Source organism: Pterocles gutturalis, unplaced genomic scaffold, assembly GCF_000699245.1.
Source record: "Pterocles gutturalis isolate BGI_N339 unplaced genomic scaffold, ASM69924v1 scaffold9852, whole genome shotgun sequence".
In the NCBI taxonomy this organism is placed as follows: domain Eukaryota; kingdom Metazoa; phylum Chordata; class Aves; order Pterocliformes; family Pteroclidae; genus Pterocles; species Pterocles gutturalis.
This window is the reverse complement of record NW_010115335.1, coordinates 72,501-94,658: the sequence shown is the minus strand read 5'-3', so window position 1 is coordinate 94,658 and position 22,158 is coordinate 72,501. Positions and strand designations below refer to the sequence as shown.

General features: G+C 35.9%; 1 protein-coding gene across 1 annotated transcript in view; it reads right to left on the bottom strand.

Moving 5' to 3' along the window:
- The window catches only part of LOC104462985 (ELKS/Rab6-interacting/CAST family member 1), a gene marked incomplete at its 5' end in the record, with an annotated part of 96,807 nt that overhangs the window by 4,757 nt on the left and 69,892 nt on the right, over positions 1 to 22,158 (bottom strand). Inside the window, one exon of the mRNA XM_010075151.1 lies at positions 11,144 to 11,279. Within this exon, the coding sequence (XP_010073453.1) occupies positions 11,144 to 11,279 (136 nt within the window). The remainder of the gene's footprint in view (positions 1 to 11,143; positions 11,280 to 22,158) is intronic.

Here is a 22,158-nt window from a genome sequence, read left to right as displayed (position 1 = left end):
TTCCTTTGAACTGTCCTTGCCAATGTCAGTCCTGTCATCATCATTGTACTAATATATCACATTAGTTGTAAGACCTACCTTTCTTTGCTCATTTTCAATCATTCAGCAAAAAAAGAGCAGCAGAAGCAGCACACATAGACAGCCAGCTATAATTCTATTGTCTTCTTTTTCATAGATGAACATATGACAAAAATTGCTAGTGATACAACACCACTGAGGACACGCTTATCCAGCAGTTGATTCCATTGAATCTCTCTCAGTTTCAAAGGGAAATCCTGCAATCATCTTGGTCTCATGCAATCATTCTAGTCTCTAAAGCCCCTTTCTTGATTTTCATCATAGTAAGTAGCTATTGTATTTGTGCTAGGGATTGCTTCCTTTAAAGCAGTCATCAGTTGCTGCATAGGACTAACAATCTAGTGAGATGCTAATACCAACCACTATTCATTTTATTTAATGTGAAAAAAAAGAAAATTAAAACAGAATTACTTTCACCTTCTCCTATCTCCCCAACTTCCAACTAGAGATCATCAAAACAATTTCACACACCAGAAGTAAATCATCAAAGTTCCTCACACTGTCTAGGAACAGCCCAACCCACCCACAATCCTCCTGGAAACCTGAGACATCAAGTAAAGTTAATTTCAAGGAAAAGACCTCTCTTGGTACAACTGGATTCAGCTACTAACCAAACATATACATATCAATTTAGGGAAATGCTTTGCTTAAAATATTAAAAACTGGTTTCTGTTATTCTCAGTACCTTTACGAGTAAATGCACAGATCAGCTTTACCACTGTATGTAAAAATGTAAGGATACATTTGAAGAGGGGAAATAAACATACTTACGACTTGGATACAATAACAGAAACTTTAAAAAAAATTGGCAAAAAAGGGTCAGGAGGAACAAAATGACTCAGGTGTGTGGCAGAAGTGAATTCACATGCACTTATGCAACATGAAACCAACTAGATATGACTGATAAGAACAGAATACTGAAAAGAAACAGGTAAAACCTGGAATTTTAGATATTACCATCAGAAAATAATGAGTTAAAAAATATTGAAATGAAGTATTTTAAAAGAAAAGCTTCTTGTTGGTATATTTTCATTGTTACATGGATAATATCATTTGTACAGGCAACGTAGCATCACAGCACTCAGAAAAACTGCCATTTAAATTCACTAGCCAAAAAACCCAAAAGGATGAGGAAGTGGAAACTTCACATTCTGAGAGATTCTCTTTTCTTTGTATGAAATTCCAGTTCTTTCTATAAAAGCCCAAACTAGTTCAGAGGAAAGAGAAAAACAGTTATTGTTTTTCTCTAGCCCTAAATATTCCAAAATGATCATCTATTGTTCTCATCCTGCAAAGCTGTAAAAAATACTCCCTAGCTCCTGTCTCCACTCATTTCTTTTCCATGTTCAAGTGTTTAAATTTACTGAATATCTGTTTGAACTGAAGCTTGTCCTTATGTTTACTACTTTCTCCCTTTTCTACTTTTGCCATATCCTTTCTGTGATGGATGGCCCACATTACTGGACATGATTCAAGAGGTGAATGCACCGCTGATGTATACAGTGGCATAGTGGTATTTTCTAGTTTGTCCTTTAATATTTCTCAACATTGTTGTTTTTTTTTTTTAATAGTTCTGCTAACCAATGATATTTTCATGACAATATTTATTCTAATTCCAAGATTGTTGTCATATGGCAATATGGCTAGATCAGAACCCATTTTCGTGTACATATATTTAAGATTGTTTCTCCTGACATATATTAATACATACTCTTACTGAATTTTATCTGCTATTTTATCCATGAGTTAGAGTTATGAGATACTTGTTGACCTATATAGGTTATCTTTCATTTAAATATCCTGACTAAATCAGTAATAATTCAGAAATTTGGAGAAATTTAGACTCATTTACAGGAAATATTACATTTGCCATTTTTAACCAGACACAGCATAAAGCAATAATTGTTCCATAGCACTGCAATATAAAGACATATTTACTTACAATGCAAAAAATGTTTACAGTTTAAGAATACACAATGGTTCTTTAAAAGGAGGAAGAGAAAAGTACGTGGGTGGTGACCGGCATGGAGAAGAAAGCTGTGCACTAGAAGGGTGTGGATAATTGTTGTTGGGACACTGAATTCCTTTAGCTTTTATTCCCTTGCTTTTCATGCCCTGCTTTGGAAAACCATCTGATTTGAAAGACATTAAGACTCAGGTAGCAAAGCACCAGCAACAAAAACAACGTAATGTCCTAAACGGAATTTGTTAATGAATTTTAACTGACTATAGACATTTTCTAGAATGTTAAGGAGATCCTCCTTTAATCCTCAGTAGAAGACTAAGTGATACCAATATAGCTAGTTTTTCCCACCACCTGCATTCACATCTGAGTCTACCTCAAACAAAACTCAACAGCTGTAAGGACTGGTGCTGACTTCTACTATTTTACAACCTTCTGGCAGTTATGGATACATGATATGCAGCCTAAGCCTCAATCTCAGCTAATATTTGCACATCACAGTAAGAGTAGTTGTCCTGATATTCCCTAAAAGTGTGTAAATTTTAGCCAAAGAGTAAAATCTAATAGGAAAAGTGCTAACTAAAGGCCAAATAGGCTTGTTTCCTACAGGGAGAGGGGGAGAGCAGTTTAAGAGTGACAGCAATTTGGGCAGCTTGGTAAGCAAGATTAAGGAATAACACTGAATTAGAATGAAGTGCATTAGGTTTACTACTACTTGTAATCAATTAGAGAAAAATTTTTAAAGGAAATGCTGAAGCATTTGTTGCCACACGCACACAACTAAAAAAATTCCATGTGTATTATTTTTTTTAAAAAATACATTTTTAATTCTGCCTGTTTTTAGGTCCGCCTCATCACCCCATCTCCCCTGCTTTTCTATTGGGCAAAACAATAACAAGGCAGAATAGCTATCTTATTAAACAATGAGACTATGAAATGAGCTGTAGCAATTGGGCATTTTTTTTCTTGAGGAGAGATGAGTTAGAAACTATTTTCAACACAACAAATTAAAAAAAAAAGCTTGAGAGAGAGGGAAAAAAAAAACACAGAAGAGGGAAAAAAATGAAATTTATTGCCGTTTCTCAGGCTTATGAAATAAGACACCAAAATGAAAAGAGAGCTGTTCTTCCCCTTGAATGTTCTCCTATTGTTTTGCTTAAATCTGGCCCTCAATGTTTTCTGCTCTCAGGAGAGACCTCCTCAGAGGAACCACAGCATGTTGTCAACAGTTACATTAATCTCTCTGACAGTTTTTAGGAAAGAAGTTTGAACTCAGATTCTAATCTTGGGGAAAAAAAATATCCTTGCAAAAAACATCTAGTGGTTAAGTTTGTTGGCACACATTCAGCTGTCCAGTCTTCACTGTACTTAGTTTCTGGCATACCATAAAGGGTACCAATCCTGCTCTTTGCCAAACAGGCAAGAGAGTACAAATAGCAGGTTTCATCTTCCACTGACACCTAATGTTTCTGCAGTAATGACTGGGTGAAAGAGCGTCTGGAGAATAATAGTCCTGATGGATCACAGAGAAATGTTAGGATGTAGGGAGTCCTCTTTCTTCTATTGAAAACTCTCAGGCCATATAATGGCTTTCTCTCACTACAAATCTCAATTTGCAGTTAAGGAAATACTGGGATAATTGGGAGACTGCCTAATGTTGGTTGTAAATAGTGAATTTTTTCCGGCTCTCTGTTCAAAACTGCAGAGCATTTTTACATTATATAAGAAGACAGAGTGAAATGGTTCCTCTTTTTTTAAAGATGTGAAGGCAGTAAATATGTCTAACCTGACCACAATAAATGTATGCTAAACTAAACTGTAAAGTGAAAACAAATAGAGCAGATGGCTAAGTTTCTATTCAGAGATACGCTTATCCATTCCCAGTTTCAAGTCTCTTCAAGCTTAATTTCTGTAAAAGTTATTGTAACAAGTATTCTGCAAGGAGTGCTCCCTTCTGGTCAAACACAGAAGAAGGTAATTCTTTACCATTGTATTTAATGTCATAAATGTTGATTATGTAGAATGAGAGATTCTGTCTCTATAAGAACTGCCATGTCAAATCAAAGAACAGGGTCATATATTTATTCTGATATTCAGAAATGTATACTACATTTTAGACGGAGGAAAAAAGTGCATCCTCCTTCCTTAATAACAGAACAATTCATATAGCAACAGAGAAATCTGTTTCTGAGACAAACAATTTTCATCTTCCAAAGTATATTATTTTTGTTGTTGCTTCAGCATGCAACACTGCACCCATGAGCAACAATGAAGTTAGTCAGATCTTGTAAACATTGATCAGAAAAAATGGCTTTACTAAAACTGGAGACAGGGCTGTCCCCAGTTTGCTTGTGGCTCACAGCTCACATTGTAAGAAAGTTAAACCACCAAAATCTCAAAAATCCAAGAAAATTAAGAAATGGGAGAGGTAAATTTACACTTCTTTAATGGTTACCCATACTTCTATACGCTCTGTCTATATATTGCTTTTTGGAGAAACAGGTATGAGATTCCTGCACAGAAAATTGGGAAAACTGGTATTAGAAATAGACCCAGGTAAATACTCTTAAGGCTTAATGTGTATGAAAGATGAGCTTCCTTTAAGTAAATAGATAATTTACTGTCTTGCAAAGTCCATCAGATCCACGTGTGAAAGGAGAAGAGATGAAAGGGACTAATATTCCTAAGAACAGGACCTCATCTGAGTAGATGCTTCAGTACTTGACTTAATTCCTTCATACCTTCTTGTTTATCAATATATTTTTCCCACCTTGTCACGTTTTCTGTCTGGCAATTTGTTACCAAGTCTTCATGACCTTCCTTAAAATAAAGTTGTACTTTATGCCTCCAATAGAGTAAAGGGAAGAAACCTTCCTTCTTAGCTAGAAGCTCATTCTTATGTCCACTACTGTCTTGCTGAGATAGAAAACCAACTGTGTAATTTGTAATTTCATATTGCTGTTTCATACTACGCACTCATTTTTTGGTACTGTGCAATATTCCTCCATTATTCAATGAACGAGGATTTCTTTCCAGTCCTGTTTCTGTGATGTTAAATGATAAAAATTATTAACGTATTAACACTGAAAATTCTTAAGTCCTTTTACCATTAGAGAGAAATACAAATGAAGAATACCTGAGTATTGTCCGTAACTACTACACTACTTCACACAGATATAACAAAATATGAAGTGAGGCTGTCTATTCATCATCCACACATTATCTACACCATATAAGTAGACGTATCCAGGAATGCTTAATTATGAATTTTTAATTCCTAAAACAAAGACTAAAATTCAAACCACCTTCCCCGCCGCCCCGCCCCCCCCTGAAACTTCCCCTCACTATAAGTCACAAAAAGCCTAGCTAAAAGGTCATCTTTTTTGGAACTTCTCCCAGACATCCAGGAAAGTTAGGAAAAGCTCTCTTGACAGGGAGACTTATGACATGATACGAACAAGAGCTAGTTTTTCTCAAAGCATCTGCCACGGTTAAATATTTACTTGTATCTACAGTAACTGCACACACTGTGCTGAAAAATCACAACCCTCCAAGTAAGTATAGAATGCAACTTTTGTGGAACATTGCATTTTCTGTAGCATATTGTAAAAGCTGATGGAAATTAAAATTACTACTGGAATTTCACATCATTAACAAATCGTGATGCATATTAAGGGCTCTACTGCATATGTATCTTGTTTTCTAATGCATAGCCAGCTGTCACAGAATCTCTCCGAGAAAGGGTTGGAGGGTCAGTTGATCCCAAAACTACTGGCTACCATTGTGTCTAGCTCAAACGAAAAAGGAGGAATAATTTGCATACATCTAGGTTTTTATGAGGTATGGTTGCTCTTTAGAGCCTGTATTTGTCCATATCTGCTGCATTTTCATTAACAAAAGTTCTATATAATACTGAGAGACAGACAATACAGATTTGATTCATGTATCTATGAGCTTAGAATCACACTTTTGCTTAATTATCAAGAGCATGTAACAATGTTAAGTTTTACCCTTTTTGGTGAGCTAGGAACGATCTGGTGACTGACAAGAAAAAGCTACCCTTTCAAAAAATGACAACAAATTGCAAAGTGAATTAATATCCTTTCAGTGCTTTATGTCATGGGGTTCTGTCCTAGAGGATAGAAGGAGGATGACTTAGAACTGAAAATACCACTTACTGAAATGATAGACACCTGTATAGGTGATAACAGCACCTAGTCAGGCCCAAGGAACACTAACATCTACAAGGGTGGACAGCAGAGAGAACTATCCAGGGACAGAGAGGCCAAATCTTCCTCCTGATGTAATTACTGTCTAAAAAGTACTGGGAGAGGAAGGGAGAGAGAAAGAACATTTTGATCCGAATAATTCTAAAGGATGGATCTGAGCTCAGTGAGAAAACACAGGTCAGATACATCAGACTGTTCTCTGGAGTAAATCCTGCAGATGCAAGATGGCATCAAAGAACAGATTTCTACCAGGCTCAAATGGAGTTGCTGACAGTTTCGTGGGCCTTAACATGTTGAGTTGTGCTATCCAAGGGATAAAGAAAGTACACTCCACTCAGCTGGCAGGCAAGGCTGGAATTTGATATGGCAGTGGTCTATACGGAAGAGAAATTAGCCATGAACTCAGCACCTGAAATTCACTTGTCCCAGGAAAACATGTAACACCATTTAACTAGCATAACCAATTTGCTCCAAAGCTGATGATGCCTAGAAAGTTATGGAGGAAATCTTGAACTTTAAGTCTGGAAAGCTTTTCTTTAAATCTAACCATTTCCTCAGAAGCTTCATACACGCTGTCCAAAAGTAAGTTCATAGATTAATTACAGAAGCATGATCTCTCTTTACTAACAGACAAAAGATGACAAACCATCATTTTCATTGTGGCATGGTACTATCACCAACAGATCATCTGAAAAAAACTTCAGCCACCCTACCCTCAAGATCCAATCATAGCATGTCAACAGGTTCAGTAATTTAAGACCAAATGTACTGGGCTTCACTCGCGTTTTCAGATTTTTGAACATTGATAGTGACTGTGTGTACATGCTATGGTGCCTCTTAACAAATAGTTGCTGATATTTAATGAGTTTAGTAGGTTCACTTGATGAGAAGGTATTCAGCTACCTATCCATTTCATTGAGCTTTGTCTGGATCTCAGTAAATCATTATTGAACAAAAAATTGCACATTTGTCTGGAATGAAAATTCAGTTCTTTCCACTAGAAGAGTATTTTTCCTATTTACTGCTCCAAATGATACAAGAATTATATAATCAACACGGAAAAAACAACATATACTTGTGTAAATAACTCAGGGATTGGGAATTATACATTAAATTAGCAAAACTTAGGTGTGGAAAAATAAAAATAAAATAAATAAATGTACTTGGGTTTACAGTTGTTCATTAAAGTGTACAAATCTATTTTACACAGATTCTGGACATACAGTTTGTCAGCAGCTATTAGAGATTGATGGATAGCTGTTGCAATACAGACCCAATAGTACACAACTCCATGCCACACAGTATTCTGAAGATTCCTCCTAAAAACTCCAGAAGATGCTGGAGTGACAGGATAAGAAAATATGCATACTTCCAGATGTAGTTCCAAGTACCCATTCAAATATCTTGAAATTTCAGTAAATGTCACCTTTCTAGGACAATACAGCATATCAATTCCTTTTCACAATAGCCAAGCTTTAGTTCTTTGAAGTAAAAATTTTCTGCTCCAGCCCAACAGCTTGGTTTTTTTTATCCTGCTTACAGACCAGACACTCGTTAACCTCTCAGATCTCTGGAGAGTTGTGGTTTAAGGGAACCCAGGAGGAAAAGACAAATTTGGAAAACCATTTATCCATCTCACTAGAATTGAGACATTATGGTTTTCATTCTTCCCCCACTCCCCAAAATACCAAATTTCTGTCATCAGAGCTCTCTGAATAAACGAACATTTTGTTACTGGACTCAGGAAGAAAAAAACCACATGCCTGTTAGGGACAGAGAGAGGGGGAGTGGAGTATGTGCTTGGGAGTGTGTTTATTTGACAGGATTGCAGACGGTCAACCAAAGAACATGCAGATCATATATTTTTAAGCATTTCATAACATCATATTATTAATTCCAGCCAAAACCACCAAGACCAAAATTATCTGAAATTGGTGCTTGTGTGTCCTGACCCCAAAGCCAACAATGGTTGCATTAAAAAAAAAAAAAAAAAAGTTCCTCTCAGGTTCAATTTTTTTTAAATTTATTAGAAGGCAGTGCCCTTTAGAGTCTATAGAGAAGACAGGTCTCCATAACTAACAAGCAGAAATGTGGTCCTGGGTAAATTTTACTTCCAGGAAACCAAAACGTTGCAGTCCTTGAGAGACGGAGGCTATAAGCAGAGGGCTCTTCTAAAGGAAAGAGTTCTTATTGAACCTGTCACTTGTCATTAAACACTCCATATTTTACCTTAGCCTGATATTTTCATTTGAGCATACAGACCTTTTTCATCTGTGAATGAAAGCATTCCCTTCAGCCTTGTGTTTAATATGGGGAAAGACTCTAAAATCGAGCCCACCCAAACAGGACAATTAGGTTCACAAAATCAGGAAAGGCACTAGGGAAAATCAGGTAATATTAATATTATGATAACTTACACATTTCAGTGTTGACTATCACATCCCACTTCAATCTTAAATTCTTATATGTGTTTAATAATGTCTATTTTTAATCTCAGAAATACCTGCATATAATTTTATAGAAAGCAAGAGACACCAGTGCAGAACAAAACACAACATAAGCAAAGTGGAAAAAAGTATGTGCTGCTGTATAGACATCTCTGATTGGAAAACCTAATGTAAAAAGGTAAAGACAAAAAAATTATACACTTTGACAACTTTGTCCCAAATTTTAGCTTCCCTGTTAGATCACCAACCTACAACAAAGTAGCACTGGAAAAAAAATAAAAATATCAGCTTGGCTTCCTCAGAAGAGACAATTGGCTATTTATTTCTTGTTCCTACACATAAGTTGGTTACTTTGAAATTAAAAAAGAGGAAATAGAGTAAAATTATGCTAACTATTCTGTTCATCATCTGATATGTATCATCTCTCTACTGCTAAAACACTTTGTAAGTAAAGAATTGGATAGCACATTGCAAGGACAGCTCTACATTCTTAATGAACTTTGACAACAAAAGCAGAACCATTTTTTGCCACCCAACTTCTGAGCAAAAGCTGCCTCACTGCTGCCACCAAAGCTGTACCATCTTGTTGAAGTATCAGAAACTGGTGTTAAATAGTTTTAACAGGACTTAAATTTATCAGTAACGAGAATGCACTGTCTGTCCATTGCTACGTGTAGTTGCACGAACACATTACATAACTTACTGTTTCATAAAAAAAAACCCCAAAACTAGGAGCAATTCTAGTATGCAAATAGGAGCAGAGAGAAAACAAATTTCAGGCTTTTTCCAATGCATCACATTTGTGTAAAAGCAAGAAAAATGAAATGGAAAGAATAATTGTGAGTAAAAAAGCCAAAAAGGAAAGCCATACCTTTTAAAGTCTGGAATCGCTACATGAAAACAAAGAAGATGGTCTTGTGGAATGGTGTCGTTCAATTAATACACCATGCACATAATTGCAAGGCAAATGTCAAGTACCACTTATCTTTTAAACTTCAAATACAGATTTACTCAAATGCAGATTAGAAATTTAACCAAATATTTTATTAGTTCAAGGAATTTTTAAAAACATTACACTAATACAAGAAGGATTATGTTATTTAAACTTAAGCCACCACAAAACAAGAGCCTTGTGGATTGCCATAGCATTACAGCCACAAAACCCATTAGCAGATGTAGAAATCCCATATCCCAGCCTTTTTTAAAGGTCTGCAGTTATGAAATCATTTTGATACACTTGGAAGTTAACTATTTCAGTGCCCTGCACATACAGGACTCGAATTGAGGGGGGAAAACCACAAAACGGTGTATCTGAGTGCGTTCCACATGGACACATGTTTCTGTGGTTCTTTCAAAAGTTCTTAAAGAGTTGAAACCATCCCCCTGGAATTCTGTTACGGAGGGGATTTGTCTTTGCTAGTGAACTATGAGGATTTACTCTGTGTCTTCACTGTAGACGTATTAAGATATGCAGCTTGTAACAAGAAAAATGATTTATACATAGGATAAACCTAAGAGATGTCTTGCTCTCTAAAGATTTAAAAAATAATTTTAAAAGACCTGAAGGGTAGCTTACTGTTTCTGTGTTTATTTTCACTGAAAAGGAAAGTTATTTTTCCAAATCAAAGAAATCATAGGCAAAATATCTATTATCTCCTCACTTAGCATCATGGTACCTTTGCTTTATTCCATGACAATACTTTAACATTTTTATGACAGCACTTGAAAACTTACCATTTGATAAGCCAACTACAGCTAATATCAACATATAACACACTGAGAAATATTGGATTTGCTTTCATACCAGTGACTTTCATATGCCTAGGTAGATTTGAGGTAACCAGATAATTCCATGGGGCAGCAGCACATTATAATTTCAGAAATAAAGCAAACTGACTAGTAAGCATACCAAGAATTCATGAGGTAGAGTAGGGTTTCACTGTTGAACGAGGATGAGTAAACACAGAAAACATGGTCCTCCAGTTACCCCACAACAATTTCAATTTACTGTAAGAATACTTACTTGATTAACTTTCATTTACTGAAGAAGAGGCACCAGCATAAGCTAAAACTAGGTGGGAAAATACACAGAAGAGCTAACGAGAAAGGCTGTTAGAAGACCAGCAAAGAAAGAAACGCCACACCAATCTCAATGCTGAAATGGTAAAATTATTTCAATGATGCACTTCATAACTGATTTGACAATTAAAACTACTTTTGCCTTCTATGAAAATGGAGTGAGCTACAAAGGCAACTGAGAGAGATTGCTTTCTTTGAAGTGCTCTGGGATAGATGTGTCCTTTTAAAAAATCAGTAACAAATCTCTTAGGTAACAGCTGTGAAAATGGATCAGGAGGTACAGTGGAGAGCAAGTTAGGTAAGCCTGGCTGATTTGACACATTGCTTTAATTCAGTTCCCCTGTTACCTGAAGCTGTTGGGAGCTGTCATTAAGATTATCCTCTCGTCTCCTGGCCTCCTCCAGCATCTGTGCACTCTTCTTTTTCTCCACTTGCTCTTTGTGCTTCAGATTTGCTACCTTCTTATTTTGATCTTTAACTTGCCTGTAAAAGAGAAGAGCACTCAGAGCATGGTCCAGAGCATGCTTGCCGTCAGCCCCAGTGCTGGGCAGCTCAACTGGGGAAGAATCCAGTACCGTTTGCAGAAGGTCACAAATACCAAACTCATCCTCAAGTGTTACCCTCAACTGCTAATTCAGCCAAAAGAACGCTTTGTTTTGCTCATTAATATTAACCTAAATGTGCAAATTTCTGAAGCAAAAACCTAAATTATTATTTGGTATAAACTATTAATCGAAAGATGCACCTGTCCTCTTGTGACTATATGGCAGAAACGTTTTCTCTGTTCATGCACACGTGTACATATAAAAAGACATCTAATAGCCTGGTTTGCTTTGGGTATCACTCTATCTAATGTAAGGAAAACAGGAATCAGTGGGAAAAATTATTGTAACATGACTTAAATAATATTTGAGGACTACCTACATGATACAGGCAATCTGTTTCCAAAAGAAAAACTATTTATTTTCAACCTCAAGTTTTACTTGTTTACTAGATACTTTGAGGGATTTCATATCCTTTCTTTTTACAAAAACAAGACAGAGCAAGTTAGAACAAACTGTTTCAGAAAGCGTACAGAATTTCCTTTTCACTTGCATCTATGAATTATTTTCATGATCCTGGCAACTACCATTGCCTGCAGACAAGGTTTGGCCTTTCTGGGCATTAAGACACATGGAGTATTGAATCTAATTACAGACCCTTTAATCTCAGCCTCCTGACCACAGAAAACTTAAGTCTAAACTTCTAGTCCAATCAAAACAAAACAGGCTAGATTTGCTTCCTCAGCCCTTTTCTCTATAATTATATCTGGAGTTTGAATTTTGGAATAAAGGCAGATTCATTGGTTGCAATATTTCCCCAAAACATCACGTAAGTAGTAGAGACAGCTCTTTAATTTACTGTTTAGAAAGCAGAATGATATACTAACTTCATATCTGGTATGTTATCCACACAGAGAGGGAAGAATGTTTTTTTGTATTTCAGAAATACTTTTAGAACAGATCACAAACAACTGTGCTTTACTATTTTCTTCAGAAATCATAAGAAAAGTATGATCAAGATCATATCTCTTTGCGATATATATGTTCAAATTACGTGGCATATGGCTAGTCAGTGCTTGAGTTCTTCCAAATAAGCGTAGGTTCAACACTGAGCTCTGCTTTTTGCAAGGTAAGCCAACTGGAGCTGTTAAAATTGCAAAGACAGCAAATTTGCCTTGGTGCTAAACAAACTTCTATTAGTGTGAAAAAGTGCTGACGGCCTCCAGAGACCAAGAAAAAAAGGAAAGTCCTTTTCTGATGATGTTAAAAAAAATTATTGGCATACTTAACTACCTTGTCCGACACTTACAGCTGATTTGAGTCAGGATGCTTTTTAAACACAACCAATATAACTGTTAAGTTGTTCTAACCCAGTGCTGCACACTGGCAATGGGCACATTGCCCAGTTTGAAAGCAGACTTGTTCAGTGATTGAACAACTTATTGGAAATATTATGTTGGCACCAACTCAGCTTGTACAATACACGGTTCTATCTGTCCAATAAAATAAACATAGAAAGTACAGCTAAGTCAATGCAGAAAATGAAAATATGTCAGTCCTACACATACAATTCCAAAAGAGATTTCTTATTCAACTTCTAAATTAAAATTAGGGGAATTAATTCTTTTTTATAAATGTGTAAACCTAGATTCACCTGTTGGGAAATTGGTCTGTGTTACTGTATCTACTGGTTAGATCAGAGACAACAATATTAATAAAGCCACAACAGTCATCGAAATGTGTCTAAAGTAGATAATCTCCTGTATGGTCCAAAACATTTTCAAGCAAAATATGTATTTCAAGGAAAGGAGTAATGATAGGAATATATACTACTGACATCCACCTTCTCATGTCTGAACCAAAATTAATGGCTTTCTAATGTATTAGGTAGATATTTTGAGACAAACACAAGCTTTCCTAAAGCAGTTTAAAAAATGGAAGTCTTGAAATTACCTAATGCTTGTAATACTCAGATCAATTCTCATAACTATCATAGTGTTTGGAAACTTGAATTCATGTGCAGGATAGAACTATCACTCCATACCTTTGATGTCAAAAAGCAACAAAAGTTGGCCAATAAACCTTTCAAATGATACAGGTATCTATGGCATTACCTAAAATTTCTCCAACCTTTTAACTATATAAACTGAGAATGTCACATGAAACAGGAAATCTATAAATCTAAAAGGCTTGTAGTCATCTGATACACGAAAACACATCTCATCTCAATGCCCATGGTACCAAATGATAATTCTCACTTTTACAATATTTCATGCAGATAATCATGCAAAAAGTTTAGCATATACAACCCCAGAGCCCTTGAACATTTGCACCATGAAATTTCTGTGAAACTGTAAAGAATCCATATTGTGACTCTGTAAAGAATCGTCCTTCTTCTCTGTCAGATAACTTTCAGTCTTCAAAGACAAAAGTCAGAGAATCATGTTTTGATATATACAAACAATAATTAAAAATATTTAAATACCTATATAGACACACACTTTTAATATCAACAGACCACAAAAACTTCATTAAGGATCACTCAATTCACTGCTCAATAAGACAGTTCTATTGCTATTTTGAACACTGAAATACTACTGTTGACTGTTACAGAATAATTTCATCTTCACACCACCACTGAACAATGTGCAGAACTGGACTACATACTGAACTCGAACAATAAAATAAAATACAGAAAGTATGCATCTGTAGAGAGCACATTGTAACTGGTACATTCTATGAGGAGACAGTCCAGAGGAAAATAAAGACTTGTCATAATATATGTGGACAGGGAAGCTTATTAGGACTGCAGAAAGAAACAAAGCTCTGGAATTCCCTCAGTTTGAGAGCTTCATGTTAAGCTTCATGTTAATGTTCTTTTAACTCTTTTGTATGCAATTAAACATATATATAGCACACAACCCTATCAAAGGGACAATAAAGTTTTAAAGAAATCCTTCATCTCTATTTTTATTAAAACTGAAAAAAGTGCACAAGATTAAAGACAGCAAAAAGAGAACACATTAATTACAATGATGGCAACAGATAGAGATTTACGAGTGTTTTCTAGAAAGCGTTAGTGTTAGGAAATATAGCACCTGAGTAAACACCAATTTGCAATGTGCATGTGGAATTACCATCATAAAATAAAGAGCACACAAATTTCAAAGATATAGACCATTAAATGTTACTGTAAGTACATATTCCTATTGAAGCATCTTTTTAAAATGGGACTACAGAGAAAGACTGACGGTGATTCTAATAAAAATTAGAGAGCCAGTTCACATTCAGCGAGATAAAGCTTTAAAGAAGGCTATCACTGGAATCACCAGAAACAATAACAAAACTAACAAAAGCAAAACTGAAGACATTTATTCTCAGAGTCACCTTCAAATCAAATACTAAAAAATGTTCTAGTCACATATAAAGAAGAAAAATTTAATAAGAAAGTTTATTATGTTGAATTACAGTGAAGAATCCCACTCATTTTAGAAATAACAATTTCTTTCGCATTTTTAATAGAAATTTTCAGATAATGACTTTTTTTGAGGTATGGCTCCTAAAAAGTTTAGCAGTCAAAAGTGAAAAATCTTTTCAATTTTTTTTTCCATTTCACAATATGTCATGCCAAGTACTATTTCAATGGAATACATTAGAGAAAAAGAAGTAGAATCAAAACCAGGCTTCTGATTTATAAAAACAAAAGCCAAAGTTTTTCAACTAAAGATGGGCCAAGATTTCCAGAATTAATAATTTCACATCCTTTGATTTTGGGTACCCAATTTAAGCCATATGCCCGCTGAAAAAAATCTCATAAGATTTCTCAATCTGGACACTGAAAATAACTATGAATTTCTATGACTTTATCCTTTTTCTTAGTGAAACAAAGCTGCATCACTTAAAAAAAGCCACACCTTTCCACTTCTCTATCCAATTCTTGAATTTACGGTGATGAGGTATACCAGAACACCATGGGGAATTAATTAAAATATCACAATAAGCAATGAACACTTTCAAATGAGAAAAATTCACATTTTAAAATAATTTAAAAACATGAAGATGAATATAAGCAATAGAAAACCAGTGGACCATCAACTATTCCTGAAAAGTGGAAAGTCACTTTGTTACCTATGAGTCTTTTGGAAGAGTTTTCCTCTCTAATAAGATTAATTGGTTTATAGGCCCTATTATTTATTAAGGCTTTTATTAAATTATTTCTTTCTGTTCAACAATGAATATTTTTTGAATTTTAATACTAATCTCATTATCTTTTAGTGTAATGCACATCAGCATCTATAGTTGTTAATTCTTTCCTCATACGGATTTTCATGCTACATGTTAATGTAACATAAGCTATTATCCTCATCTGGTTATCTTATCTTTCCTGGCAGAATTTCAGATGTTCTTCTTGTAAAATACAAGGTGACAAAATGTTAACTAAAAATACGCGTAAGTCAATTTGAATTTTATAATTCCTTCACACAATTCCTATAATTCCTGAATTTTAGATTTTTTCCTTCACAGTTAGGTGCCTAACACACAGCAGTGTTTTTATAATAATCCAAGTACAACCTATATTTGCAATGCTTTCAAGCCACCACAGAAGCTCACCTTCAATATAAAATATGTACACATATACCATATTTCACCTAATGAATACACACACTACGAAAAAATACGCAGATCTTGTGCACAGCTACAGAAACAGTCTGTTTTATTCATCTGACTTGGGTACTCAGAAAATATTTCTATGTGTCAGTCAGCCATGTCAGAAAGATTGTTTAGCTCCAGCCTTCACTGATGGAGCGTTAGCACCACCCACAGGACAGTGCACTGTTGCTGCAGCTACTAATCCTGATGGACAGATGAACTTCATTTGCTTTAAAGGATATTTTCCTCCCATTATGGAAATAAACTACAAAGAAAACTGTATGCAATGAAAAAATATATTATTTTGTTTAAAATTTCCAGTGTGCCTTGTATTATGAAATATTAGATTCTATAATGTATAATAGGAAATTATAGAATATCTCAAGTTGGAAGGGACTCATAAGGATCTTTGAGTCCAACTCCGTGCTCCTCGCAGGACTACCTAAAATTAAACCATATGACTAAGAGAGTCATCCAGAAGCTCCTTGATCTCTGACAGGCTTGGTGCCATGACCACTTCCCTGGGGAGTCTGTTCTAGTGACCGACCACCCTCTCAGTGAAGAACCTTTTCCTAATGTCCAACCTGAACTTCCCCTGACACAGGTTCAGTCCATTTCCTCGTGCCCTATCGCTGGCCACCAGAGAAGGGAGACGAGCACCTCCTCCTCTGTTGCCCTCCTTGAGAAAGTTGATATAATTGCATAAGACCTCAAAGCACCTTGTAGTCCTAAGAGACACAGAGGAATACATTTATTCACTCATGGAATGAAATGGAGCAGCCATCTGAAAGATTATAATACTACAGCAATTTAGGTCAGAGCACAAAACACACTACAATGGGAAAAAATTCTGGAAGGAAATGCTGTAAGGCAGAAAACAATTGGATTAGTTGTCCAGACCTTTATTAGCAGTCTTGTTTATTAATGATTAGATGGGTGACAAAAAAAGGAATTTTTTACTGCAAAAAAATCAATAATATAAACACAATGGGATGCTAATGATCTGAGTTGGATTGATTTAAAACTCACAGGAAAGTGTCCAACTTACTACATTACCCCCACGATTTCCTTCATCATGTCGTTGTTTTTAAGGTCTGCCCCACCAAATATTTTAGTTGGCCATATCTTTAACCTTAACTTACAAATTTAAAAGATCATAAACACAGTGACATAGCTGAGGTGTTGGGATTTGTTTGGTTTTTTTGGTTTTTTTGGGTTTTTTTTGTATTTTTGATACACAAAGGAAAACATTTACATTTTGTGAAGTATAACAGAAGGAAGCCAAGCAGAAACTCTTCCCAAAAATGCTACTTTGTTTTGAAAATAAGAAAAAACCCCGTTCTGAAAGGTTTTGCTTTATCTTTTAGTTGCTCAAAATTCACTTCACCTTACCAGTGGTTGATCACCAAACCACAGAAAATAATGGCAGTGTTTGGAAAGCCTAATTGCTTAACCTCAAGAAAAAGAAAGTGATGAAAGGAAGCTACATAAGTGATGAAGGAAACAGGACTGACCACATCACACAGTCCCATCACCACAACTGGGTGTCTGATTGACAAAGGAAAGTCGCCAACGGTTGAACAAAGTTCCCTATCTTATGCATTGAAAAGTAAGGAGCAGGGGAGATACACTGCTGAAGATCTACACAGATTTTAGTATGGCTGGATTTTTTATTTTTTTTTTTAGAACAGTAAGCATTATCTGGGCCTCTTCCTTTGCTCTGTTGGGCTGTACCTAGCAATCCTAGCTGCTGAAATTGCTTGTCACTATTCTTCAATGTTATACTAAGGTAAAAAAAATTATGCATTAAATTACTAAGTAAAAGAAATAATAATTTTGTTATGCTTTTCAGAAAGCTTGCTTTAATATTACTGTCACTGTTGCACATTGCATCCTAGCTAAAAGATGAAACAACATACTTTCAACGAGTTGGTCCTATTTGGATGCACTGCTGGCAAACTTCAGCACTCAGTTACCTCTTCTGCTTGTGAGCCTCTCCTCCCACAATCTCTCATCATTTTGTTACACTGTTCCTCGCTGTTCTGTGCCATTTATATGACAAGGGAACATATGCCAATGAAAATATTAACAGACCTTGAAAATTTAACTGGTCTGCTGTATAGGAGTCAAGAAGCCCCACAGTGGCTTTAAGAGATGGGGAGAGTGGACTTCATTTCCTGAAGCTAGGAAACTTTGATTTTTAAAAACAAAGTGTGTGTTCACATCAGCACTGGAGGGGGCAAGGGATGAAGACTAGAAAGGCTATGGGAAACCAGCTTGCCCTAAATTTTAGGAACAGGAGCCTAACAGTATCTGAATCAAGAGGTGTGGAAGTCAAAGACTAGAAGCATATCTCAACTCTACACTGGTCATTGTCTTTCCTCAGTGTTAAGAATTATCTGCATGATATCAATGCACACTTCCCTATACAGTCAGCACATTAGCCAGCACATCTCACACTTGGTTCGCTTTCAGACAGGGCCAGATAGAACACACTACAGCAGAGACACTTTAAAACTGCAGGTAAACATGTATAGCACCTCACGTTTTCACTAATCTGTTATTCCAGTTTTGTAGATATAATCCACTACACCTATTCGCCCCACTAACGTGAAGCTAAAAAAACCTTAACAAAACTAATGGGCAGCTTCCCAACTATTTAAATTCTCGGCATCTGTTTACTAGGAAATAAGTTTTGTGATTTAATTAATATGTTATCATAATTTCATAACTGACATCAAATTCAAAATCAGGATTCAGAGATTAAATACCTAATTAATTATATGTCAAGTTCTGTAATTACTTTGAAAGCTGACAACAATTGAACCAGAAAATAAACCTTTAACCTGAAAACCTTGCAACCTTTAGCTTTTATTGAAGCTAAGAGCATTAAAAATACAAACTCAGGGTGAACTCTGAAATAAATCTGTAAGATAATAGTATGAGTGTTTCTTTGTTAAGAAAAATACTAATACTTGAAGGTCCTTAATAAAAGCATTCAGTAGCTCAACAAATAAGTTTGTTCTAATTTTTTCTTCTGCTTTTGTTAATCGAGCAAAAAGATGCAAAGCCAAAAACGACATATATAAAATGGCTGATTAAGCCTCAGTATGGACTCCTTCTCCCTGCAACATGCTGGGTTAGTTGAATTTGGCCCTAACAGTGTGGGAAGAAGTCCCAAAGGCGCTATTCTTTATACCTTTAATTCCAGAGCCCAAGCTAACCGCCCTGTGAACACATCACACACAGCCAGTCACTCTCTGCTCAAGAGACCTGCACCATTTGGCTGAAAAAAAGTATTTTCTAAACAGCAATAAAATCTTATGAATGACATTTTATTGAGGTTTCAGAGGGTATTTTTGTGATCTAAGATCACACATGTCTCTTTTAACTGCCATCCTACTTGCCAGAAAAGAAAACAAATCACAATACAACAGTTGTTTTCTTTCATATCAGTATGCGATCTTTTCATTCCTTCTAGAATAATAACTGATACAACCAATAATCAAAAGAAAAACTGAATGCAAAAACCAGCAATTGAAACAAAATCAAAAATTAAATATAATATAATGTAAGGAGAACAAAATTTTAAAAGCAAAGCATTTAAGAAGTATGCTAGAATGTCTAAGTATGCAAACTTACGTTTGCCTTACAGCAAATACTGAACAAGCTATCAAGAGAGAAAAGTCCCCTTCCAAAAATTTGCAGAAATTTGGGATAACAGTTCAGTATTATCCTGTCATTTTGAAATAGTGCATGTTAAAGAATCAAGATGCATCTTACGCTTTCAAGCTGACTGCTAATGAAAATTCAGTCTTCAGCAAAAGGTATTAAACTGAGTAGGTGCCAAGGACAAAAAAGAAAGCACAGTGGATGTACCAACTCAGTGGAAGAGGATTTCTGATATAAAAGAAAAACATGCATGAGAACATTTTGAGTCTTGCTCTAAGAAAAGGATGTGAGGATAGTAATGCTAGCAGGACCGTTTTGAAAAAACATAAAGCAGTCCATTTAAGGGCTAAGAGCCTGATAGTTTTATGTTGCTGAGATACTTAAATAAAAATCTTACATTATTTAGCTTATCTCCTTAAAAACAAAACTGTTTTCAGGAAGACTCTTTCAAACAGATTCTCTCTATAAATGTGAATAGAATAGTGTTTACCCTGTTAGCGATAAAGAATCCGTACCAAATCTGATCCAAAGTTGTCCGTTACCAGTGATTATACTCAGAAAAGCATGCAAAAGGATGGGGCTGATTTAAAAGCAATGTTATCACACTCATCAAACTGTAACTCCCTAACAGCATCTCCATTATCATAAGAATCTGAGATGGGAAGGATACAGCTCTATTTTGGTATCCACTGAGTGAGACCAGTTTCTGGTAAGGAATGCAGACCACAGTGCCTCTCAGAAAGGCATGTTTGGCATATTTCTTCGGGGTGCTTAGCAAACATTTATTAAGAAGTATGTCCTCTTGCAAAACACATTCTGTAGCACTGGCTTTGACAGCTCACATCAGGTTATTATGAAGAGTGCCTACTGAGATGATTTGTTACAGACCTTTGACTGCCTGGAAAACGGGGGACAGCACCATTATTTGCAACAAATGTACCACATACAGGGCTGAACAGCCTATCTAAGTAGTACCAATGGCTTAGTTCCTCCTCTGATATAGCTGTAATACTGTCTTCTTAGTCTGTCAGCTGTAGGTCTCCAGAATACAGCTAGGAATATTTTGCAAGTTGAGCGAACGCCACTGGGTTTCTGGAGAACTGAGTGAGTACTGCAAACAACGCTTACAAGTATCTCTTAATTGGAGGTTTCTGGAATAGCCTTGGTAACGTGCATGGACAAGGTTACTGGTGTATGCATTTGAGAAGGGATTTCTACTGTTTCACAGTGAGTGGATCTGCTACAGAACTAATAAGTATGTCCATGAGTTTTTTTGAATAAATACATTTTTTAAAATATATTCTGAAGGAGCACAGAAAAAAAAAATCCAGTGACAAAATGCCCCATGCTTCAGACATCTCGGATATACTCTCACTGACATTCCCAGTGATAGCAAAGTTCATTAATTTAAATTATCTTAATTTGTAGTATCTACTGAGGAAGACAAATTCTTTATCTGGAGAACTATACTACTCCAGTGAACTACTTTTTCTGTGGTGACCTTGAGACAAAGGAAGCAAAATTAGGATTTTAATTGAGCTGTTCTCCTTATCAGGACATCCGCCTGGATGTAGCCTGTCACTGAGGTCTTCTCTGCCTCCCCTCAATGAATTAATCTTCCAACTAATTGGGGAACACTCATAATCATTAGGAAAGTTCAACAAACAACAGCCTTTACTGTCAATAAAAATATTCCTAAAACAGGAATCGCATACTTTTTCTATAAATTATCTGTCTTTTTACATGAAGACATACATTGCAGGTTGAGAGAGATAGCCAGTGCTGAAAATTTAATAAAGAATTACTGAGGCTATGGTCAAAACAGGACACAGAAAGACAAGAGGACAGTTCCACTCCCCTTCTACTTTCAAATAAAATTTCTCTACCTCTAATTCAAAAAGCATCCTCCACTGTTCCAAGACGCAGAAGAAAACACACTCCTTCCTCTTTGGAATTTTCAAAACAGATAAAATTCCTCTACAGGTTTTGGTGGGTTTTTTTGTTGTTGACTGCTTTCTGCTTTGTACAGACCCTTTAAACTAATTAAAAATATTAGAAAGTGTCATGGTTTGACCTGTCTGGAAGCCAAACACCACACAAGTGCTCACTCACCCTCCCCCCTCCCAAGCATGGGGGAGAGAACTAAAGGGGCAAGGGGAAAAGCGACTCATGGCTTGAGATAAGAACAATTTAATAACTAAGCTACAATAAAATTGAAAATAATAATGATAATAATAATAATAGTAACATATACAAATTTACAAATATACAAATGAATGATACACAGTGCAACTGCTCACCACCCGATGACCAAGGCACAACCTGTTCCCAGCCAGTGATCCCGAAGCAGGGTCCAGAAACTGCAATCCCGGAAAAGAGAAAAGCCCAAGAATACAAGAGTGAGCAATGACCGAGAAGAGACAGAGACGGCCCAGAGAGAGGGAACTTCCAGACAGATCCTCAGGTATATACTGGGTACAATGTACATGATACGGAAT